Below are 23,130 nucleotides of genomic sequence, written 5' to 3' on the forward strand. Positions count from 1 at the left end.
AGATTCATTTGTCAGGCTCTGCCTCCATCCATATGAAAAGGTGTACCTCCCTGTCCATGTGGATTTAGGGTAATGTGGGGAGAACCCAGAGTCTCATCAAGTTCTGCACTGAGCTTTTGGGTGCCCCATGTCACAACACTTACTGCAATGTAACTGTAAAAAAAGAAAACATTGCAAATAGGAAATGCAGCCCTTTCCTTTCCTTTCCTTTCCTTTCCTTTCCTTTCCTTTCCTTTCCTTTCCTTTCCTTTCCTTTCCTTTCCTTTCCTTTCCTTTCCTTTCCTTTCCTTTCCTTTCCTTTCCTTTCCTTTCCTTTCCTTTCCTTTCCTTTCCTTTCCTTTCCTTTCCTTTCCTTTCCTTTCCTTTCCTTTCCCCTTTCCCCTTTCCCCTTTCCCCTTTCCTTTTCCTTTCCTCTTTCCTTTTTCCTCTCCTCTCCTCTCCTCTCCTCTCCTCTCCTCTCCTCTCCTCTCCTCTCCTCTCCTCTCCTCTCCTCTCCTCTCCTCTCCTCTCCTCTCCTGTCTCAAACTGTTGAAAAAACAGAAACTAGTTTCTGACTGTATGCTTTTAGGAGAAATGAGCACCTGAGGGTTCCCTCTCCTGGCGTCATTGCTGCTCTGACCTTCCCGGATAGTGCAATAAATACCAAGCTTTCAGCACTGCTGTTATTAAACACAAAGATTTCGGCTTAACTCCTGCAGTCCCCTTGACAATGTTTCTGGGGCTTGGCTCTCTGCAGGCCCAGGTGAGCCTGAAAAGGAGAAATCTGAAAAGGAGAAGGGCTGATGCAGGTGGGGCAGCAGCCTGGGGATGTGCCCCAAAGCCAAGAGGCTGTGGAGGGGGAATGCTGCCCCAACAGCTCCATGGAGTATGTAGAGAATTCAGGGGGAACTGTAGCATGTGAAAGTGCAGAATTTATTCATCCCAGGTTAGCTGCCAGTGGCAGGGCCTGCATAGGAAGGGGAATCAGGTTCTGGGAGGTACTGAGCTCTTTGCTTGGGAAGTTACTTGGTGCAACTCTTCTTGTCCCAGAGATCAACAAAGCCAAAAGCAAATAACCCCATTCAGCATTTGCAGAAAGAACTGGAAACTTATTTCTTGTATGATTTGAAGGGGATTATTTTCCTGCAGCTGCAAACCAGGGTGAGATTATGGTGACCATAGGGTTACAGGTCATTTTATCCATTCCTGTTTCCTTCATACTGCATGAGCCTTTCTTGCTACCCTGACACACAGACCTGTAAAATGGAAATTTGATAATTCCATAATAAAAGGCACTTATGTAAATAACCCAATCTCTGAAATAAACCATCTAGATCCATCTCTTAATTGCTGCAGCTTTTCTAGGAATAACTACTGCTATGGCAAGTACATTTCCTTCTCTCATGCTCAGATTCAGCCCCTAGTTTGATTCCATGAACACCACAGGTTGTGAGGAGATTGACAGGTGTGGGCTCACCTTTCACAGATTAAAAAAAGAACAATTCTGAACATTCAAAGGGAAATTCTGTGTCAGCTAATCCAGTGCTGCCTCCTGACCTCTGCAGAGCTATTCCACAGATGAGCTTTGAACATCAAATATTCCCTCATTACCCCAAGGGCTGCCTCACCTCTCCCAGCTCCCAGGCTTGGAGCTACTCCTGCTGTGACTGAAGGGCAAAACCAAAGGGGTGACAAGCCTGGAGTAGCATCAGTAGCTTGGTAAAGCAGCTGGAACAGAGAGGGATACAGGTGGTCAGGCCTTTGGACCATCACAGCTCACTGAAGCTCTACCAAGGTAAAATGTAACTCAGCCTGCAGAGGCAAATGCATCTCCCATGGAGTTCCCTGGGGATTGTCCCACAGGCTCCAGGATCCCTGGCCCAGCCTGTGGATCCAGGTCCTCCCCATGGGCACCGGAGCCCAGACCTGCCTGCACAGTTGTGCCCATGGAGGCTGGCACAGCTTGGGCACCCTGCCTGCAGGACACCATCCACAGCCCCGCTCCCTTTGGCAGCCAGTGGTGGGCCAGCAAGGACTGTGACTTTCTCACAGGGGTCATCTGTCTGCTGTGTCATGGTAAGAGCCTGGGAAGGGGGGTGGAGATGGTAAGTAGGCAATAGAAGAGGCAAAGCTGGAGTAAGCCAGTGCTCAAAGAGCAGGGATTTTTTTGAGGCATCTTGGTTTCATTCTTTCTTTTAGACATACACAGAAGTTAGGACTTCATGCTTTTAAACTGACTTTTAAGGCTATGTTTGGATTTTCATTCTTCTCACCAAAGAACCTGTGCTGCAACCCTGAGGCACACCTTGGCACACAGTGCTGCTCAGCTTGGCATCATTCTCCTGCTGGGGTCACATCTCTTATTTGCCCAGGGAAGTGGAGAAAGGCAGCATCTACCCCAGCAGGGCCTGGCTGCCAGACCTGCAGGAAGAGAGGGGCAGGATGTGCCTCTCACTTGACAGTGAGGAGGTGATGGAGGAGGTGTCAGGCACTGCCTGCAGACAGTGGCTTGAGGCACAGAAGAGTTGAGAGCTTTTAATTAGTGAAAAGGTACAGGAGAATGGGTGTGATACTGGGTAGAGAAAAAAAGGGCAAAGAAGGTAGTGTTGAGGGAGACCAGTTTTGAGAGGTTAGGTAGTTACCTCCTTCCACCATCCATTTACTTGTGATTTTCTTAGAAGTGTGTCACAATCTCACTGTCCCTTTCATCCACTGCTCAAACACTCCTGCTGAGCCTGAAAACAAACCAACATCCCTCAAGCTGGGCTTGGCTGGCATCACTGTGCTGCAGCAGCTGATGGAAGGGTGGGAGCTGAGCCCCCTGCCAGCTCCACTTCTCACCTCTGGTAGGGTTTACCTCAGTCACACTCCCACCTCTGCCATTCAAATGAATGTTCTAGTAAAATGGCAAGTCCTCACCAGTCAATGAAACCTGTAAACGTTAACATATTTTTGAAGTTACTGTAGTTTGTCTGTACATACAAATTTTAATTATTGGTAGAAATAATTTGTTTGGTATCTAACTTGGCAAAAACCAACCATCTCATTCCAATAGTTTTGACTATCCAAAAACATACCCTCCATTGTTGCATGGACTGCAAAACTCCTTTCCCACACTTGTTCTGACAGAGCTTCTCTGAACTGCGGAGCAAGCAGCAACCTCTGGCCCTACTCTCATGTGCATGGAAGAAACGTTGTAGGTTTGGGTAAACTCAACTAACAAGTGGAAAAAAACTTGTCTCAAATCTTTGACATTTTTTATTTGCTCAGAGAAACAGACAGGAGAGACTGAAATGCCATGTGGGCAAACAGAACATTTAGAAACCTGAAAGACACTCATCACATGAACACACTGTAGATGCATATTAATGTTAAAAAAATAAAACCCATTAAGCTGGAAGTACAACCACAAGGGATATTTCTTGAACAAATACCCAGCTTGATATTTCTTGAACAAATATCAAGGAATAGGGGAACAAAGCTCAGCCAACCTGTTCCAAGTGTTCACTGGATAGCAAGAGTGAAGAGAAGCTTCTCTGAATTCCTGGAGCTTTTGACTCCTGTAATTATTTCCTAAATCATGTAGAATGCCTATGTTAGGAATATTAACATTTTAGACAAATGATCTGGAAAAATAAAACAAAACAGAGTAGTGTGTACACTAAGGAGAAAGAGAGGGCCAAGTGACTGAACTGTTTTGACAGGATGTTTTTAGATTAATTTATCATTTATCTGTTAAGAAGAGCTGCTTTTAGCAGTAGTTCTTGCAAAATGCAAGGTCATTAAAGCTTTCATGTGCCCTATTGTGCAGCAGATAATTAAAGGCATATCTAAAACTCAAAGCAGGAGTTTTGTATGGAGAAGTGTACCTGGGTAGTACAAGCATTGAGAACAGGGTACAGTGTGAGAGCCCCCCTGCTGAAATGTCTCCATTTCTGCAGGTACTGAACTGATGAAAACCAAACTAATTGAAACCACACACCTACAGATGGCACAACCACATCTTCATTCTGCTTTCGGACATTCTCTGATTCACCCAAGTCTAGTTAGTTTAGTTATTCTGACTGGAGTTGGTCATAAATCTGACCACTCTGGAGAAGGTATGGTACTAGAAACACTTCATGGTCATGAGCACATCACCAGAATTCAGAGAGAACAAGCCTGTGCTGTGACCACTGACAGTGATGTGCAGTTCTATTCACAGTTCTGCTGGCCTAAAGACCAGTATTAGGGCCTTTGCTCATTAATGGACCACAGCAACTCCCTACACCCCTTTAGTCACATCTGTTAGCATGACTAAACATGGCCACATGACAAAGATTTTATTTCCTCTCATACACTGACTTTGCAGGGACTTGTAAGGACCTAGTTAGTTAAGCTATGCAAAGATATCCACCAAAGAAATATATGGACACCAGGTGAGGCTAACTTTGCCTTGTGAATGTCCTGCTGCAGACTCTGTCAGATGGCTCCTGAGCTTAATTTACAGTTTTGGCTCTCAGTAGATCACTGACAAGAAACCTCATAACTAATGAGGTCATACAGTCATGGTTCCCAGTGGAAATAAGATTTTTGACTGTTTAAACAGATCCAGAACCTAATGGACACTTAAATTACTACATTCACTATAAATCAAACAACCTTAATTTTATTTATCCTGAACACTTCACTCCATTAGAAACCACCTTTTCTGAGGCATAGTGTGCACCAAGAAACTAAGAATTGTGTCCATAAGCAGACAGAAGCAAGGAAAGCATGAAATGGAAATGCCTATGCTAAACTGCACATTAATAAATGGATGTCCCACTGCAAATCAGCTTTTCAGTTATCTATCTCTCTGATCACAGCCTTACTGGCAGGCATGTTCCATCACTCAATACAACTGCATGGGACTAGCAAGTGCCACAGGCTTTGCAACACCAAAAGCAAATACAGTGGAGCAATAGCAACTGTGAGATGTATGTCTATGTTACTCTCAGTTTAGTATGATATGACATGGCACCAACATGAGAACATATTCCTCTTTATGAAGCCAAAAAACATTTGAAATGCAATGCTGCTTCAACTCATATAAGCATATCTGCACTGGAAATCTGCTAAGTTCAACTAATCTTGTCCTCAGTCTGTTTCAGAATAAACATGAGATGATGGTGACTGATATTTTTCTGGTATTTTTGCTCCTGTAAGTCCCTTGTTGAATCATCTAAAGACAAATAACAGCTGTAAACTCAGCAAACACTATTCATGTTTAACCATTTACTGAAAAAACATTAAGTATAAAAAGAGGGAGACTTTTCAGTGACAAAAATGGGAGGTAGACACCTCAGTTTAAGGTGATTTGAAGGCCATTCACAATCTCCCTTGGCACTTGAGTAATTATTAATTACTAATTATTAATCTGTCTAAATTAAAAAAAATATGATGACAGTAAATGATTATGTCTCTGTTATATACAGAGATAATAAAATCAGAAAATTAGGAGACCATGAGCACCTGTGAAAACAATTTTAAAAAGATTTTAAAAAATTGCTTCCATTTCACTTGTGTGGAAAAAGTGAACAGAATAATTACTGCTGTTTCTCTGAACATCTTGCATCACAAAACAGAAGATCAAGAACAAATCCCAAATGCTGCTGACCATCTCCTCTGCTCTATCATAGCCTCTTTCTCTACATCACTGTAACACAACTGTACCTCAAATACATGTTTGAGATGTGTAGGCCACACCGAAGAAAAACAATGATAAACTCCAAGAGAGGAGACAGAATTATACAATACTGTATGACACAAGACAGAAACATTGAAATTTCAAGCAAGGGTTGCTGCAAATAAATGATCTTTAAAAAATCCTCCTGAAATACTAACTTAATTCAGAACAAATCCTGTGCTGTGTAAAATTTGACATAGAGTTGCTAAACATTACAACTCAAAATGACTTAAAAAAGGAACAAAGATTTAAGGTATTTTCAGAGAATTTCAGAGTTGGCAACCTCTCCTGTCAATCAGATGCTCAAATTGTTGCCTCAAAGTCAGTGGTCCATATCTTATCAAAAGCCATAAAATAATTTTTATCTTATTCTAATAATAACAACAGTAAGTTTATTTCTGTCTTATTTGCATGTACCTTTCTTTTTAAAGGCCTATGCCTTAGAGTTCACAAATTAAAAAAAGCCCTTATAAATACAGAAAAATAAAGCTTAATAGCACACAATATAAAAAATGACAAGTTTCAAACCCATTACATTGTTATTGTTGAAAAGTGCACGAAAATTAATCTGCAGGTCAGAGATGCTTTGATCATGTTCATATTTTCCACGATTAAATTCTTAACAGTTTTTCATCTTCTCAATTAAATGAGAAATCTTTGATCCACCAAGGTTTTGGATGCCAAATTCTTCTGCCCAAGTGTAGTACGAATAAACCTAAATATCTAAGAACATTTGGAAAACATATATTAATGAAGAAATACTTACACTAATATGTTTCAGTATCTAACATAAATAGTAAATTCAGATCATCTTTCAATTGTAAATAAAATGAATTAGGTGCTTAATTTCCTTTAGCATTTTTAAAACATTTTCCACTACCTTTCCACGCTAAATTATAATAGAATTATGTGCGAATAATTTTAACAGGTATTCCTGTTTTTTACTGAAAATTATTTGTAACCTATTCATTCAGGATCACCATGTGAGCAAAATTAATTTCTCACAAGTCTATTTGACAAAAAAATAAAAAAACCTATTTCATAAGGTCTCAGTATTATCAATCTTTTCTCACTGCACACTGCTAACTCACTGCATCTATTATCTAGGTAACTATTTAAACTGCCATACTGACTCCCATTTAAAAAATATTACTTTGTTCCTAAATTGAAATTTACCTCTTGTTGCAAATATGTTAGAATAGCTGCTAAAACAAAACTTTGGGAAGCTAAATCCACAACAGAGAAAAAGAGGATATCAAAGATGAGCAGTGTTGTTTCATTGCCATAATAGAGAACGTCAGTGAAAGAGTGTCCTTCATCTAGGAAAAAGAACATTTTAAAAAAATTAGTATTTCTGTGAGTTGCAAGTTTGTGGAGTTCATCAGTCCATGTTAAGGAAGACGGTAAGAAAACAGAAGATCAGAGACAGAGCAATTTATGACATTCTATGGCAACACAGAGATGGTCCTGTCATTCTATTGAAAAATAATACAAATTTTTCACTTATAAAATGGCATCATACTGATGAACACAATAGGTAAAACCCATGTGTCACACACAACTCTATTTACTCCTGAAATCTCAATCAGATTATTTAAAAAAGTTGTTTTAAATCAAGAAGCAGATGTAGCTTCCTTGTCATTGAAATTTTTAGTAGCTGTTAGCTCTGGCCCCAGCTCAACAATATCATAAAAACATATGCTAAATGCCTTATTTAGGAGGAGGTTCAGAGCTTTGCATTATTTTTTTTAATGGTTCTGCAGAAAATGGGTCTTTTAAGGTGAAAGTACCTTTTTCACAGCCAAAGTACTCTTGAACATTTATCTACCTCTTTATTTTATCAAAAAGCAACACTTCTATAAGAGAAAAGAATATGTAAACAATTACAGAAAACATATTCTTTTCCCTTTTCCTACTTTTTCAAAAAATGTCTAATACAAGTTTGATTGGAAAAAGTGTATTTTCATTATAAATTGTGTATTTCAGTGCCAGGAAATCCTGATTTATATCTAAACTTCTGGGAACTATAGCAGTCTAGATTATCAAACAATGTATTTCTATCAATGCTTATGATTATGAATTTCATAAACGTGCATATCTGTCACTTTCAGCTGCCTTAAATAAAAAACATCACAGTCAAATGACAAATTATAAACAGCATTTCTATAACCTAAAGAACTTCTCTTAAATACCTCCCTCACAAGTATTCATTCAATGATCTCTCCTGCTGTGAACTCCGTTTTAGATTGTAAATCCTGGGAAAGAAATCTACACAGAAACCAGGATACTTAAAATAGTACAAATACTACACATCTTTTTACCATTATAAAAAATACTTTTCTCTATTGGTTCCATGAACTCCATGCCAAGAATTCGTTCAAGCAGCAACTTATCTTTAACAATATAATCCATTTCTTTATGAACCTGTAAGAAAAACAACAGTTCTTGTTTTATGATTTCAAACCTGCTACAAAGTGAAGTACAGCTACTTAGATCTTTATGAATGAAACAAAACCCACTGGTCTATTCCAAGACAAAAATAACTACATAAAAAAAAGGATTTGTCATTTTTTAAGTGCAGTCTGCACTGCTGGACAGCGCTCCAATTGTTTTGGTTTTTTTTTTTTTTTTGAATGAAGCACTGTTCTGGATGCCATAAAATCTTTAGCAACAAATCTTAAAGCACATATGCTTAAAGAGGAATTACAGTCCTTTAGATTTACAATTTTTAGTCTGTACTTTAAGTATATTTTCCTTAATACAGTAATGACAATATACATACGTGATCAATAAAAGAACTGAGAAATTTGTTCATGGCGTTGTAGGCCCTGGTGCTTTGTTCAAAGGTATTTGCAGACGAGTCCAAAAGCCTGGCAGGACCACGTTTCTGAAATACAACAGGACCAAGACTTTACCAGAGAAATTTCATATTTTAAATAAGATTTAAAGAATACCAATATCTTACTTACTCTTGTTAAGGTTTCATGAATCCAGTCATAGTTTAGTCGCATTTTTCTTGAAATGGAAATCTGAAATGTCTGGCCATCTGTGTTTGGTAACAAACCTCTCTGACTACACAGATTTTCCTATACAATTAAAGCAATTGTAAATTAACATTATTAATGTCATTCACAGACCCAAAAATAGTCAAAAGCTTTTAATTTCCTCTCTTTCATGTATAGATAATAGTTAGTATCTCTAAATATTTGAAATCACTGCACTCTTGTTCTACTGCAGCAAGATTTCCTTAGGACATGAAATCCTGACCCCTGCTGTCACAAAGTCATATTTCTCTTTTCACCTGAGTTCGGTTCATTACCTTCTAATAATACATATTCTGATATTTATTCTGAAGACCTTTCTTTTAGGTCTATCATTTCTTCTATACTTGTCTCACTTTTTTTGTTTGTTTGTTTGGATTCCTGACTTTTTCCATGTCTTTTTCAGGTTACATTTATTAAATCTCAGAAACCGCAAGAAAATAAAAAATTCGACACCTCCATGGGGAAAACCCCCTGTTTTTCCCAGAATCATATTAAAATAAGCAATTAGGAAAAAAACTGTAGGAACACCTAAAAACATTATTAATAAGATTCCTCTGTATTTCAGTGTTCGCAATTTAATTTTCACATGGTTATGGTTTTTTCTGTCTACTTAACATTGAAATAGCAATATCCTTACTTAAGGTACTTTCATAGTTGTCCCTAAAAAGAAACAAGATGTCATGAAATTTAATGCAGTCTCTGATCTTGTATTAGACATTTTATATTTGCCTGATCTTGCAGCAAAGATATAACATATGACAAACTAGAAAAAATACTCATACAAAATAATTTCTATAAAGAATGGGTTGTATCACCACAGTAGAAGAGATGGAATAAAGGAACTGATTGGCAGATTACAAGTTTCTGTATTAGTGTTTCAGATCTGTCTCTTTATGAAAGCCTTTTGGTATGCACCTTTTTGAATGTGGCTGTGACCTTATTAAAAGCTTAAATATTGAAAAGAAGGTTCTTAACTACATGAAAAAAAAACTTTTTAAGAGAAACAGGAATTTAATATCCTTGAGATGTGAAGAAATAACAAGATGAAATAGTGAAGAAAAACAAAGTTGAGCTAGTTGAAAGAACTACTGAGTCATATATTTACATACTAACAGCTGCTATCTTTAAGTAACATGGTTCAGTGTAGTGCAAATATAATGCAAAGGTGTGTGGTCTTTATATAAAATAAATAATTGAGCAGATATAAACTTGAATACTTTTACTTACTGCTTCTCTCTTCAGGTTCATATTCATTTCTTCCATATTGGTATCTGCATGTCCATGCACTGAGCGACCATGGATATAATGACCAAAGCAGTTGTGTGACAAGAGGAACACTGAAATCTAAGAGATGGGGGAAGAGAGGACACTTTAGTCAACAATTATAATTTCATTTTTGATGTTCTGAATTCATAGTGAAGATCAGACAAACCAGCCAGTCCTGCTACAAATACAAAGTAGGCAGGTATTGAAAAAATATGGGAGAAAAATATTTAGCAACTCTTTTACAAATTAGTTCTTTCTATATGTAATTAGAAACACATCCCAGCTTCACGTTTCGTTTATCAACAGCAGGGATCTGCTGCTGCTTAATTCCACTGAGACAAGAAATTAAAGCTATTAGAATTTTTTTTATTCAAAGGTTATTTCTGTGCTACATAATACATATGCATGATTCCAGCTGAACTCCTAAAGACTGCATTTAACAGAACTTCATTCAGTATGATACAATGATTATATACCACATAAACTCCAAAATTAATTCTTTTCTACAATCCAGGTACTACATAGGTGTTTCATAGAAGAGGAATATTTGGATGGAATGGAATACATGTCTGGAAAGATTGATAAAAGAGGTAAATCAGTATTTTTAAGAAGTTCTGTACCAATGTGGTAATCCAATCAGTTCTCACTGCACTCTTCTTTGGTTAAAAGGAAATTCCTGCAGTACAAAGCTTCAAAACCCATTTGTAAAGAGAAAGTTCAGATATGAGTAAGAGAAAATGCATGCAAAAGGTGGTAACTGTTGGTACTGTTACGAGGGACAAAATGAAGTTCAGCAGTTGAGGAACAAGCACAAGACAGGAGAAGAAACTGGACATATTTGTTTTAAATAAAACCAAGACAACTTTCAAGTCAGAAGGACTAAAACACAAACCAGTATACAGAATGGCAGTAAATGGTTCCACACCTAATTTCTGTTACAACTTGTTATTTTTGAATTCTGTATCAGCACATGTAATCAATTTAAACTGAAAAAGGAGAAACAACCAAAAAACCTAAAAATCAGGTGTTTAAAAGAACATATTGATACCTATACTTCTGAAATAATTTTCCAATTAAAGTTTAACTGAAATCTTGCAGAGTTCACCAAAAAAATGAGCTGAAGGAGATATCAGCTTTGGCTGTTAGCTAGTAATCTAAATTAAATGAATAAATATTATTTAATATTGTTAACACTATCTTACATACTATTCTATTTAAAATGCCACAGATGAGACACAGAAATACTTACATTGCTCACACAACACAAATCAACAAATTGGCTTATCTTATCTTCAACAAATCTTTCATAAATCACAGCAAAAAATATAACCTGAAATAAACCAAACAAATTTTCTTTCATTAGTTCATCAGATTTGATGTTATTAAGCAATTAATTTCACTACTTAACACCCACAAACAACAGACTTCTCTGCTGGCCACCATTGGACTGGACTTAATGAAAAGGGATTGACATACTACTTCCTTTAGAAAGAAAGTTGTAGTAAGAACCTGCTTTTTATTTTGAACTTGTCAGATTCCTCAAACTTGTTTAAAATAAAATGAAGTTATGTGCATAAATTCACATCTTTGAGAGGATTAAAATTCTGATCCAAAGTCAGATGTCCCTATCTCAGAAGATTCATTTTAAGTCCCAAAGGTGTTCTATGCTAAAACAACTAAACATAACAGTTAAGAACATACCCCATGCTATGATAAGCAGTTTGGACAGTCTAGAGATTTAATCTAGCTTCCAAGAACCAGCCTGAAAGTGATAATTCAGGATAGGATGTCACGTGTTTCACATACTTGTAGGATGGCAATGGCTACCCAGAGTGCAGCAGACACACCAAATCTTAAAATGCGGCTCCAAGGAGCTACATAGCTCTCACTGCTTCTTGTGAGACTGGAAGAAGCATCCATTAAAGCCAGGTTTGAAAATCCCACCACCTGAAGAGATAAGAAGGTCAATATAACAAAGGGTGAGAATGAATAGTATTAATTAGGATCCTGCTGTTTACATCATAACAGGAAGTAAGAAAAAATAATGAAAAACTAACCTGGGAATAGTAGCGTGCTCACTATGCAGAGCTCAATTGTGTGATCCAAAATTCAATATTGGGTTCTACTGAAAAACTCCAAAAGATTCTACTGCTGTACTGCATAGGGATATAATTTCTGCCAAATTTCAGCTCTTTGGTACTATATATCCCAGTGTTAAAACAAATTTTCATGTGCTTTGCCACTCTTAAAAGACTGATTTATTTTGTTTTTATTGTATAGAAATATATTTTCCTCCACCATCTGTATGGTTGAATTTATTTTAAACAAAAAAATCTAGAAAAAGTTCCAAAATAAAAAAGATGAGAGGAATACTATGTGTTGAAATACTTAAGAGGTGAAAAAATAGTGAAAATCTTTCATAACAGAAGTTGCACCAAAATATACTTGTGGTGGGTTGACAATTTCCTCATGTCCTAGTGCTTGTCACTTGGGAGGAGAGACACCCACCCCACCACACCCTCCTTTCAGGTAGCTGCAGAGTGCAGTAATAGGTGCTCTCTTTTCTCCCTCTCTTGTAACATTGCACCTAAGTTGGTCCTGGCCTGTATTTACCAACAGCAAAAATGCTCACATAGTGAATGAAGAAAGTTTCAGGACTTGCATTATTTAATTTAAAGGAAAAATTTTAAAAGGACTATAAAATTGGATAAATGTGTTAAAATATGTATAAGAACCTCACAAAAACAACTATATGCTACACACTTTAAGAATAATTCCCAAGATAGAAAAAATTACTAAACTACAAAAGAAACAAACCCAAAGATTTTTTAAAAGTTAAAGCAGTTTCTCACACATCCTGAAGCTGTAACTGGAGGCATACTGCCACTGGGAACAGAACTGGCACATTTTATTTCCTGCATAATAAAAGGCAGCTGCAGCAATTAGCAGGAAGGAAGTTCAGTTCAGACAAATATGAAATCAGAAATAAAGCTTTAGACTGTGGCAGGAAGGTGCTAATAGGCAAATAAAGAATCGAGTGTGTACACAGATTTATCAGTCTCTCAAGCCCTTTAAGGTAATTCATTACCTTAAAAAAGTCCCCAAACATCACCTTAGAGATCTTTGTTAGATCTCTAAGGTAATTAAAGTTTGGATTTTTTAAGTCTTCCTTAATTAAATATTGCAATAACCTATATATATATATATATATATATATATATATATAAAAATTTAAAAATTCATTAAAATAATTATTTTACTAAGTTACATGATTTCAGTTGAATTTAAAGGTGATTCACTATTACCATAAAGAATGCGAGAAATAAATATCAGACTCTTATGTTACACTCTGGTTGTGAATTATAAATGATCATAATGAAAATAATGAAAATAATGAAAATAATGATGATGATGATGATGATGATGATGATGATGATGATGATGATGATGATGATAATAATAATAATAATAATAATAATAATAATAATAATAATAATAATAATAATAATAATAATAATACCTCCAGAAAAAAAAGAACTGCAAGCACTTGAAAGAGAGGATTTATTTTCCTCACTGTCTGAATTTCATTCCACTCATTTGCTATAAAGTATGTCCTCCATATGCTCACAGGTGCAGCAGTACTTTTAGTAACACCTTCACCTAAAAAGAGTACATACAATAAGGCTCTAAAATTTAATATCTGAGAGTAATATCTGAATTTCACCAAAGCTGCTTATACAAACAAGCATAGTTTGAATTACCTTCAACTGCTTTAAGAACTTTGCCTTTAGGTCTTTCCCAGTCAATAAAGAAAATATCAATAGCAAGTTGTGAAACCAGCAAGTGTAAAAATTGCAGAGCCTAAGAGAGAAAAGTAAGGACAGAAACAGCATATACACAAAAATGAAGGAATGGTTATTGCATGGATTATTCATTAAACATAACAAGCAATATCTTGATTGTACATGAGACTGCAGCTTTATTACCAACTTTTGATAATCTTTTGTTTGTTTAAAAGCTTGGAATAATGTTAAGTCCAAAATCATGGAGAAAATACAGCAAAGTAACAAATTACAAAAACCTGACTATTTCCCCATAACATACTAACCTGGACTACAAATTCCAATTCAGTATAATATCGACAATTGATACAATATTTGTATGTGCCATGAAGACGGAGCAGTGATCTTAGAATTCTACATATTTGAATGTAATTATTTGGATCTCTCTTCTTTCTAATCAGGAACTCACAGCACTTACATTCTGCTTTAAATGGAAGCACTTGTTCTCTTGATTTGATGCTATTTTATTTGGGTTTCTTTATAACTTTATCCTTGAAAGAATGATTTTTCAGTCTTTCTTTTGTGACCTTCTTGAGACATTTATTTTCCTATAAAGACTCCACAAAATAAATTTCTATGGAAAAATGACTGAATTCTCAGAAGAACATAATTATTAGGACATAACATCCACACACTAATAACTAATAACTGTACAAGATATTTAAAAACAAGGCTACTAAAGATAGGATACATACATAGAAGCATGCTGGAATGTATTTTATGGTGAGGAAAAAATTATTTACCTTTAAACTAAACGCACATGCTATGTATGTAACAAAATCTTCTTCTTGAGATGGAAGAGGTAAAAGGACAGATACAAACTGCTGAGCCTATAATTGAAAAGTTACATTGAAACAGTACATGTGGCATACGTGACAACATAATTAAAAATGCTTAAATGTGAATTAACTTTTCCAGAAAAAGATCAATGAATGTGTATAATATTTTAAATGACTATTAAGCAGACTGCAAGTACAACAAATCCTAAGAAAAAGAAACACATGAACACAAGATTTAAGCACACAAACCAGAATGCTATATAGAACTTGCCTCAACAGTCTGACAAGAAAAAAAAAACAGAAGAAAAAAGAAAATTAATGTCCATGTAAAAATATATTTAATATTACTAGGTTTTCAGACATCCAAAACTGGAAGAACACTTACTTTGAAGAATACAAGCCAATAAATTCCTGTGCCCACTGTGATGATAAAGAAAACGTTGGCAAGGTCTCCAGCATAGAACAGTAAGAACTTGAAAACTGTCTGCAATTATAAAAACATGCTGTAGACATCTGTAAAACTAATTAAGTAATGCATATGTTCATAATGCATTCATAGAAAATGCTATGTAGCTCATAAAGGAAACTCTAGTACTGAAAAGTAGCCCTGAACAAAAGCTTTCCACTGTGGTTATATATTTATGGTATTTTCACTAGCTGAAACTCCTACATGCTGGTTGTTGTTCAAGGAAGAATTAATCTGAAAACCAAGTCTACTCAACTGATCAGAATAGCTCTGTAAACGCCTCTATTTTTAGAGCAGCTTTTCCTCAATGACAATATCAGAATCAAAAACAATGCAAAACAACTACTTCCTCAAGTGAGCCTAACTCTGGGGCACGGTTCTGTGCAGCTAGGCTAGAAATTATTTCAGTTACCTTAGGAAAATGAACTTTTATAATCACAGGAATGACAGCTAAGGTGCCCTTAAAGAGAGGAAGAGATGTCCCTTTTCAGTTTGGCAGCTGTTCATACCTGCAAGTCAATTAAAGAGCTTCCTGTCCGCCTCTTCCAGCCTGCAGTCTTGAGAAGAGACCATAACACTGCCAGTCCACCCAACACACCCAGTGCGATCTGAAAATAACAAAAAATGATTTGCAGATATTTTTAAAACACAAAATACAGAAGTAAATAATTATATCAACAAATTAAAGGGAATTACAACTTACATCAGTCTGAATCTGAGCCTCTCTCTGATTCATCTCATAGCTGACTGCGAAAGAAACCTGAATATTAAAATACAAAAAGTAAATGTGCATAGCAATTCTGAAGTGCTACAACCATTATAGACAGCTTTCAGTTTTAATTGGTGGGAATTCCCATCTAGGGCTACTATACAAGTACCACATATATCTTTTTTTACTGCAGATTACCTGGTGTGTTCTGTTGCCAGGCTCAGTACCAGCATGCACTATGCAACTCTTACTGCAGATTTTACCGGCAGTAATGCTGGGGATGGGTGCTCGCATCTGCAAGTTACCAGCTATACCTATTAGTAATTCTTTCAAATGTGCATGAATTTTTCCTCCTGAAAGGAGACACTGAATATTTGATACTTCCCCTTTTATCACTGATTAAAGGTAACCTTGATGTAATTAGACCAACATGCAAAATCATGATAAGCTTGCACAGCTCAGATACTAGGGTTTTTTCAGCTTGAATGAAATAAAAATTGTCACACAGCATCAAAATTGTTCCCTCTAGCTTAAATTTAACCTAAGATCTCTTTTGACTTTGGTCTGAAAAATTTGTACATGGAAGAGAAAATGTTTGTCTTGGTTTTATAATATTCTGGCCTGAGTCTTTATCACTGTACAGCTAAAATTAACACAAGCATGATAATAAATAGTATTTCTAATTAAGTTTAAAAGAAGCATCACCCCCACCCCCAAAACCAATCCCTCCTTCCCAACATCTTGTGTTCCCCTAACATTTGTTCCTGTCAGACCTCCTTCTATCACTGCACTTGGACTGAAGTCTAAATATCCTCAGTTACTACAAGCTCAGTGCTTACAGAAACTGGAAACAAAATTCAATGTATCTTTTTAGTTGCATAAAATTTGTTAAATGCAACAAGACATCCAAAATTGGCAATACTCAAATATATCCCACAGATCTAGATGTAAGGATGAAATACTATGACAGAAAATTGAGCAACTGAAAACAATTGTTCCTACCATCACTATTTGAGTTAATTGTTTTCTAGATACAGTGCTGTCTCAGCAGTTAAATAAAGACATCACTTAGGCAGGAAAAAAAGGTCTTGATTTTTCTATCTTTCTAATTCTCTTGCTTTCATGCAACTAATATGGAACTCAAGAATGCTTCTAGCACCACAAATTTCTTCTAGCCAGATGTCTATTTGTACTGGAAGGCTAAACAGTTGAAGGTTGACAAGCAGAAAATGCTAATGTTAATTTTTTTTTGTTCTACCATCCTAAGATCGGTATTTTTACTTTTTAAAGCAGTGTGATCTAACATACCAACAAGAGAGAAGAATGGGACATCTGTGCTGCTATCCATTAAGGCAAACAAAAGGGCAAGTAGAAAATGTCCCTTTTGCATCTGCTACAGCAGAATTTGGTGGTTTTCAGTACAGAAAGATGAAACACTAAAGGATGTTTTAAATATATTACCAATACTTAAACTACAGGTGATCTGAAATGTCTGTGTCATAACAACCTCCTCTAAATGCATTGTTCTAAATAAAAATACTAATTCCTTGCATAACTTGCTTGCAGTGCTCCTTAGAGTCCTTTATCTATTATTTTTTGTGTATAATTTTATTTGAACTGTAGCCTAATTTAGCATTATAAAACCAATTTCAAATTCCAAGTGTTTTAAGTTAAAAAAGACTGAAGATAAACTGAAAATAGTAAGAGTTTTAACTGCTTTGTTTTAAAAGGTTTTAGTAAAAACTTATAACTTCAAAACTGATCAGAACTAGAAACTGCTTATTAAATTTTTACAACCCACTACCAAAAACCAGAATTCCAACAGAACTAAAAGTATGATTAATGTGGCACAAAGATCTCACCATCACACTCTGGGTTTCAGGGTTTTGGACAAGCACATCTGTGTAAGCAACAGTAATGAGAGGAGGGTAGATGGTTCCTCTCTGTGTATGGGATACCAGACGGATACTGCAGAAATACAGAGCATGATTATTAAAAAAAAAACAACTGGATGAGTGTTTGGGAAGCAATCACTGAAATTTGTAAGAAAAAACTAAATGAACAGATCAACCTGATCAATAAAATGTGAATTTCTAACTCAATAACATGGCACTTTGCATTTTAAATGTACAACTGGAGTGTACAAAGGCATGTACAGAAATATATAAAGAAAGTCATAGGAAGGATTGTTTACTTGTAAGAAAATACCTGAATCAATCTTTACCTGTCTGCATCTTACAGGAGGATATCACATAAAGGAGAAAAAAAGTTTCTTCCAAAATATATTCCAGCTGAGGTGAGCAATCAGTACTGACCCTAACAGGCAGTCACACAATTTTAGTTAAATGACTACAAGCCTATTCTGGATTGTACAACAGAATAGGCAACAGGTTGTAAAAATACTGCAAAAAAGAATATGGAGGATGAAATAAGGTCCTTGTATAGTTAGCATCACACATGTTGAAAAAGAATTAACAGAGGAGTTTTTTGGTCTTTCCAGACAAAACTTGCTTCTAAGAGGAGACTGAATACCTGCTAGCTTGCATTATGCAAACATGGTCTGATCCTTGTACCTGGAAGGGAATCATGGTGATTTTAACTCCCACAAGTCAAGGTTGTTTTCTTTCACTCATCAGAACAACCTATGGAATTTCATTCCATTCCCAAATATGCAATTGAAAAAGCGAAACATATTACATATTAGACATATTAGAAAATACATAACAAAACAACTTTAAGACAATAAAAGGCACACTATACAACATTGGCTTTATTTTCTATGTACTATATATTGTTGTTATTTTCTATGTACTATATATTATTATTATTGTACCTTATTGTTATTTTGCTAGCAATCCGAATTACCCTTGGTGGTTTTCCCAAGTCATTCTCTTTTCCACTAAGTGCATCCACCAAAAAAAATCGACGAGTCAAAAGCCAGTTGTTCATATTACTGCCTAGAAAACATGGAAAGTTTCACACACACAAAAAGAATGAAATGTATGAGAAACAGCACATATAATTGTATAACACACAGTAACTACTGAGGATTTAAAATTGTTTATTTTCAACTTACACAAATATATAATGAAATGAGATAATTTTATTCGTGCATATTACTGATTGGAATGGTGTATGCAACCAAAGCTTGCACTAAAACTATCAGAACTTGACCTCAAATACTACATTTTTAAAATAGAAACAAGTTATGGTGTGTTGCGGTATCTTTAAACACAACACAGTAACAAATAGTTAACACAGATTATTTCTATTTGAAGTTTTGAGATTGTTTAAATTCATAGAGATGTTATTATCACCATCTTACCTTGATTAACAAACTTTTCATTGTATTGAAGATTCAAATTTAAAACTGGCACAGCCCAAAGATGTTGCTGTCCATTGCCACCATTATATTCAAGGAACAGGTCATAAAAGACTGGATTAGCAAAATCCAATAAAATCTTAGAAACTGAAATTTTGCACTACAAGAAAAAAAAGTGAAAATTAAAAGATCACTTTAACTATTTAGTTAGCTTGTCAAGCTGTGGATTCCTTCTCTACAAAATTATTGTGGAATCTCTACTACTTCACAAAAGAAAGAATCACAGAATCATCAAGGTCCTGCATGAGCCTCCATTTCTCCAGGCTAAACATCCTCAGCTCCCTCAGCTGTACCTCGTAGGACTTGTGCTCCAGCCCCTTCACCAGCTCCAGCACCTCAATGTCCTTTTGAAGTGAGGGGCCCAAAATGGGGCACAGCACTCAAGGTGTGGCCTCACCAGTGCCAAGCACAGAGGGCAATCACTGCACTAATCCTGCTGGCCAAGCAATCCTGGTACAGGCCAGGATGCCACGGGCCTTCTTGGCCACCTGGGCTCATGTTTGACCCGCTGGCTGTTGACCAGCAATACCAGGTCTTCTGCTGGGCAGCTTTCTAATCACTCTTCCTCACGTCTGAGTGCTGCATGAGCTGGTTGTGACCCAAGTGCAGGACCTGGCACTTGGCCTTGTTACCTCACACCATTGGCCTCAGCCCATTGACCCAGCCTGTCCCTCTACAGAGCCTGCCTGCCCTCCAGCAGATCAACACTCCCACCCAATCTGGTGTCAGCTGCAAACTTGCTGAGGGGTGCTCTGGATCCTCTTGTTGAGATCATTGATAAAGATGTTAAACAGGACCAGCGCCAGTCCTGAGCCCTGAGGAATACCACCACTGACCAGCTGGATTTAATTCCATTCACCACTCTCTGGGCCAGACATCCAGCCACTTTTTCACCCCATGAAGAGTGCACCTGTCCAAGCCTTGAGCAGAGAGTTTCTTGAGAATGCTGTGAGAAATGGTGTCAAACGCTTTGCTGAAGTACTGACAGACAAGGTATTCCAGCTATCTGCAAGCAATTACCCAGTACTAATGATTTTATGCAAACTTCTTGGAAATGATTGCAATTAACTACAATGACTAATGTGGAGAATGAAGCTCTTAAAATTTTTCAACAGATTTGGAAAAAATATCCTAGCAAACCTCACAGACATAAAATTTGAAACAGCGTAAACATTAAAGTCAAGAAACATAAATGCTGAAGTCATGAAATCTGGTTCAGGGCCCACCAGTACAAGAGAGAAATTAGACTACTTGATACAGTCCAGCACAGGCCACTGTGGTGAGGGAGAGACTGAAACATCTCTGCTATGAGGAAGAGCTGAGACTCTTTTGCCTGGAGGTAAGAAGGCTCAGGGGATCTTCTCAATGTGTACAAATATTGTACAAGGGAGGGTGTATGAGATAGAGCCAGGCTCTTCTCAGCAGTGCCCAGTGACAAGACCAGAGGCACTGGGCATAAACTGAAACAGAAGGCTCCCTCTGAGCATCAGAAGACAGGTTTTCACTGACACAGGCTGCCCAGGGAGGCTGTGGAGTGACTCCCTGGATACAAGACCATGTGGATATGGTCCTAGGCAACCTGCCCTACATGGCCCTGCCTGACTTGTGGACAAGACAGCCTCCTGAGGTCCCTGACTACCTCAACCACTCTGTGATTGTGTGAAGAAGTTAGATGTGAAAGCAGGTAACATTTTGCAAATGTGAACAACCATGCATTTTAAATACTCATGTAATTTGTCAACCCTGTTTTCTCCAAAGCCATAGAGGAAAAAACAAAAGTAATGCATGCAATGGACAAAAATGATATTTTAAAATACTCATTAAGTTACTGATGTATCTATTCAAACCCAACAATGTTAACTGTTATTAATACAGGTAATACAGAATCAATATCAAATACTCAAGATTTTAAAAAGAAAAAAAGCCTCATACTCAACTAGTTCTGTGATCCTAAATAGAACATGTTTTCATTCTATCTGAAATACTGAAATATGGATTAAACATTAAACAATGTGAAAGATATTAAATATCTTGATAAATATTAACAAAGATTTGTCAATGTTATTTGGTAAACACTTTAAATTTCCCAGAGTAAGCTTTAACAGCTATTGCTTTCCAAGATTTTCACACCACCTAAATAGCAGCCAGAGTTTTGCATTTTCACACTTCAACACATCATGTGGGGAATGGTTTTCAATGTTTGATGAGTTAATAAACAATATTAATATATAGGTATGAGATGCTGTGCACATATATGGAGTTGTATAAAGATGTCTCTTTCTCCACTCCATTGCCAAAGAGACTACCACCTTCCCATCTAACATATTAAGAGACAAAAATTAATGATGCTTTATCACTGGCAGAACCATTTCTGCAGCTGACATAATTTAGTGTTCTATTCCCTCTTCCTTTCCTGGTGTTTAGTAAAGTGTGAAAACCCCAACAGTGTTTTTTCATAGTTAAGACAGCTAAAGAATCTCTTTTCTCTGATGAGTCATCTGTTCAATTAAAATAGATTTTCAATCTCTTCACAGAATTCACTAAAATCAAGGCATACCAGAAAGAGTAAATGGGAACAATATTCAGGCATGGCATGACTGGATTTGCCTTCTTTCCATATGAAAACTGGCCAAAGATGGTGGTAGGAAAATTTGGAGATATGATACAAAGCATATGGCTGTCACAATTCAGGCTCTGTGTTCTTCCACTGCAAGTCAGCAACCTCACAAATACAAATGCCAATTTAATTTACTGCGATTATGCTATGTAGTAAACAAGTTTTGTGATGTAGTTAAATAATTTAAAAAACCCACACTAATTTCATTCAATTTCCTAAGAAAGAACTCCATGTTGCAGCTTATGCCTAAACTCCAAAACTTCTTCAATATGCACTGAGTAACTAATGACATATAAGGCAGCTTAATTCAAAATTGAAAATAGCATTTTATATCTTACTTACATTTTGTTGGTAAGTTGTTCCAAAAACATAAGCTGCATCCAATTTAGTTTGGGTATCGGGACAAAGCTGAATAAAACATAGTTATAATTAGGTGAATTCAAAGGTATCATCTTCTCATGTGAAAAATATTTACAAGTACTTATGTATTTAGGAGTCCTCACAAAAGATTAAAAAAAAAAAAGGGAAGGATTTATTTTGGGGTAAACACAATTATTTATTTCACTAACACTGATGTGCTTATTAAAATGCTGGTTTAGCTTATTCATAATTGTATAGTATTTTTCAGTTCCATAACTGAAATCTGTGAACAGCAGCATCCAAACAGGCAAGAATAATCTTTCTATGGACTGAATGTTCAGTGCACTGTATTGCCTCAAGCTCAATCAGAGGCTTCTACTAAATTCAAGAATCCCATAAGAAAAGAAGTCCACATTCATACAGGCCTCTTTCTCTTAAGCTGGCATTCTCAGAGAATCAAAGTTGTAGCAAGTAACAGATTTGTTTTCCTCTTTTAATACAGCACATATTTTCAGCAAAGAACAGCAGATTCAGGTGAATCCAGAAAAAATGGTCCAAAGTCTAATGTGGAGGCCAGAGCCATTTTCCCAAAATGAGAATGAAGTGTAAATTTGCATAAAACACAATTGTATTAGTGTGAAACCGAAATTCTGGGAATTGCTACAATTATGCATTGAGACCACTTCAGCACTGTGATGTCTTATCATCATGCACAATCTATTACATTGAAGGAGGCTTTGAATGGAAAAGCTATTCCTTTCGCATTGGCTCTTGATAGCTGTTAAAGGTTTGCCCTAGAAAATAAATGTGCCCCAATAAAACTAAACTTATATGTCAGAATATATAATTTTCTATGCATAGTACCTGTCTTAGTAACCTGTTCTCTTAAACACTAGTTTTCCTTAAAACTGGAGACACAGACACAAGATGGCTCATCCTGAGGCAGTAACAAAGTAAATACTGAATGTCAGCTGCTCTT

General features: G+C 36.4%; 1 protein-coding gene across 2 annotated transcripts in view; it reads right to left on the reverse strand.

The window, feature by feature from the left end:
* Positions 1-3,214: 3,214 nt before the first annotated feature.
* TMEM67 (transmembrane protein 67) overlaps positions 3,215-23,130 on the reverse strand; it is a 32,437-nt gene continuing 12,521 nt past the window's right edge. The window contains exons 11-28 of one of the 2 annotated variants that reach the window (XM_036406833.2): positions 22,134-22,199; positions 19,118-19,274; positions 18,626-18,749; positions 17,655-17,760; positions 15,787-15,843; positions 15,593-15,691; positions 15,003-15,101; positions 14,582-14,668; positions 13,758-13,857; positions 13,517-13,656; positions 11,803-11,943; positions 11,246-11,326; positions 9,958-10,074; positions 8,656-8,772; positions 8,469-8,573; positions 8,008-8,110; positions 6,863-7,005; positions 3,215-6,409 (exon numbers count right to left, since the gene is read on the reverse strand). In XM_036406833.2, coding sequence (XP_036262726.2) covers positions 6,329-6,409; positions 6,863-7,005; positions 8,008-8,110; positions 8,469-8,573; positions 8,656-8,772; positions 9,958-10,074; positions 11,246-11,326; positions 11,803-11,943; positions 13,517-13,656; positions 13,758-13,857; positions 14,582-14,668; positions 15,003-15,101; positions 15,593-15,691; positions 15,787-15,843; positions 17,655-17,760; positions 18,626-18,749; positions 19,118-19,274; positions 22,134-22,199 — 1,923 coding nt within the window. In that variant the 3' untranslated portion in view covers positions 3,215-6,328. The remainder of the gene's footprint in view (positions 6,410-6,862; positions 7,006-8,007; positions 8,111-8,468; positions 8,574-8,655; positions 8,773-9,957; positions 10,075-11,245; positions 11,327-11,802; positions 11,944-13,516; positions 13,657-13,757; positions 13,858-14,581; positions 14,669-15,002; positions 15,102-15,592; positions 15,692-15,786; positions 15,844-17,654; positions 17,761-18,625; positions 18,750-19,117; positions 19,275-22,133; positions 22,200-23,130) is intronic. The other variant, XM_036406835.2, reaches the window with a different exon arrangement.

The sequence above is a fragment of the Molothrus ater genome, chromosome 1 (assembly GCF_012460135.2).
Source record: "Molothrus ater isolate BHLD 08-10-18 breed brown headed cowbird chromosome 1, BPBGC_Mater_1.1, whole genome shotgun sequence".
Lineage (NCBI taxonomy): Eukaryota > Metazoa > Chordata > Aves > Passeriformes > Icteridae > Molothrus > Molothrus ater.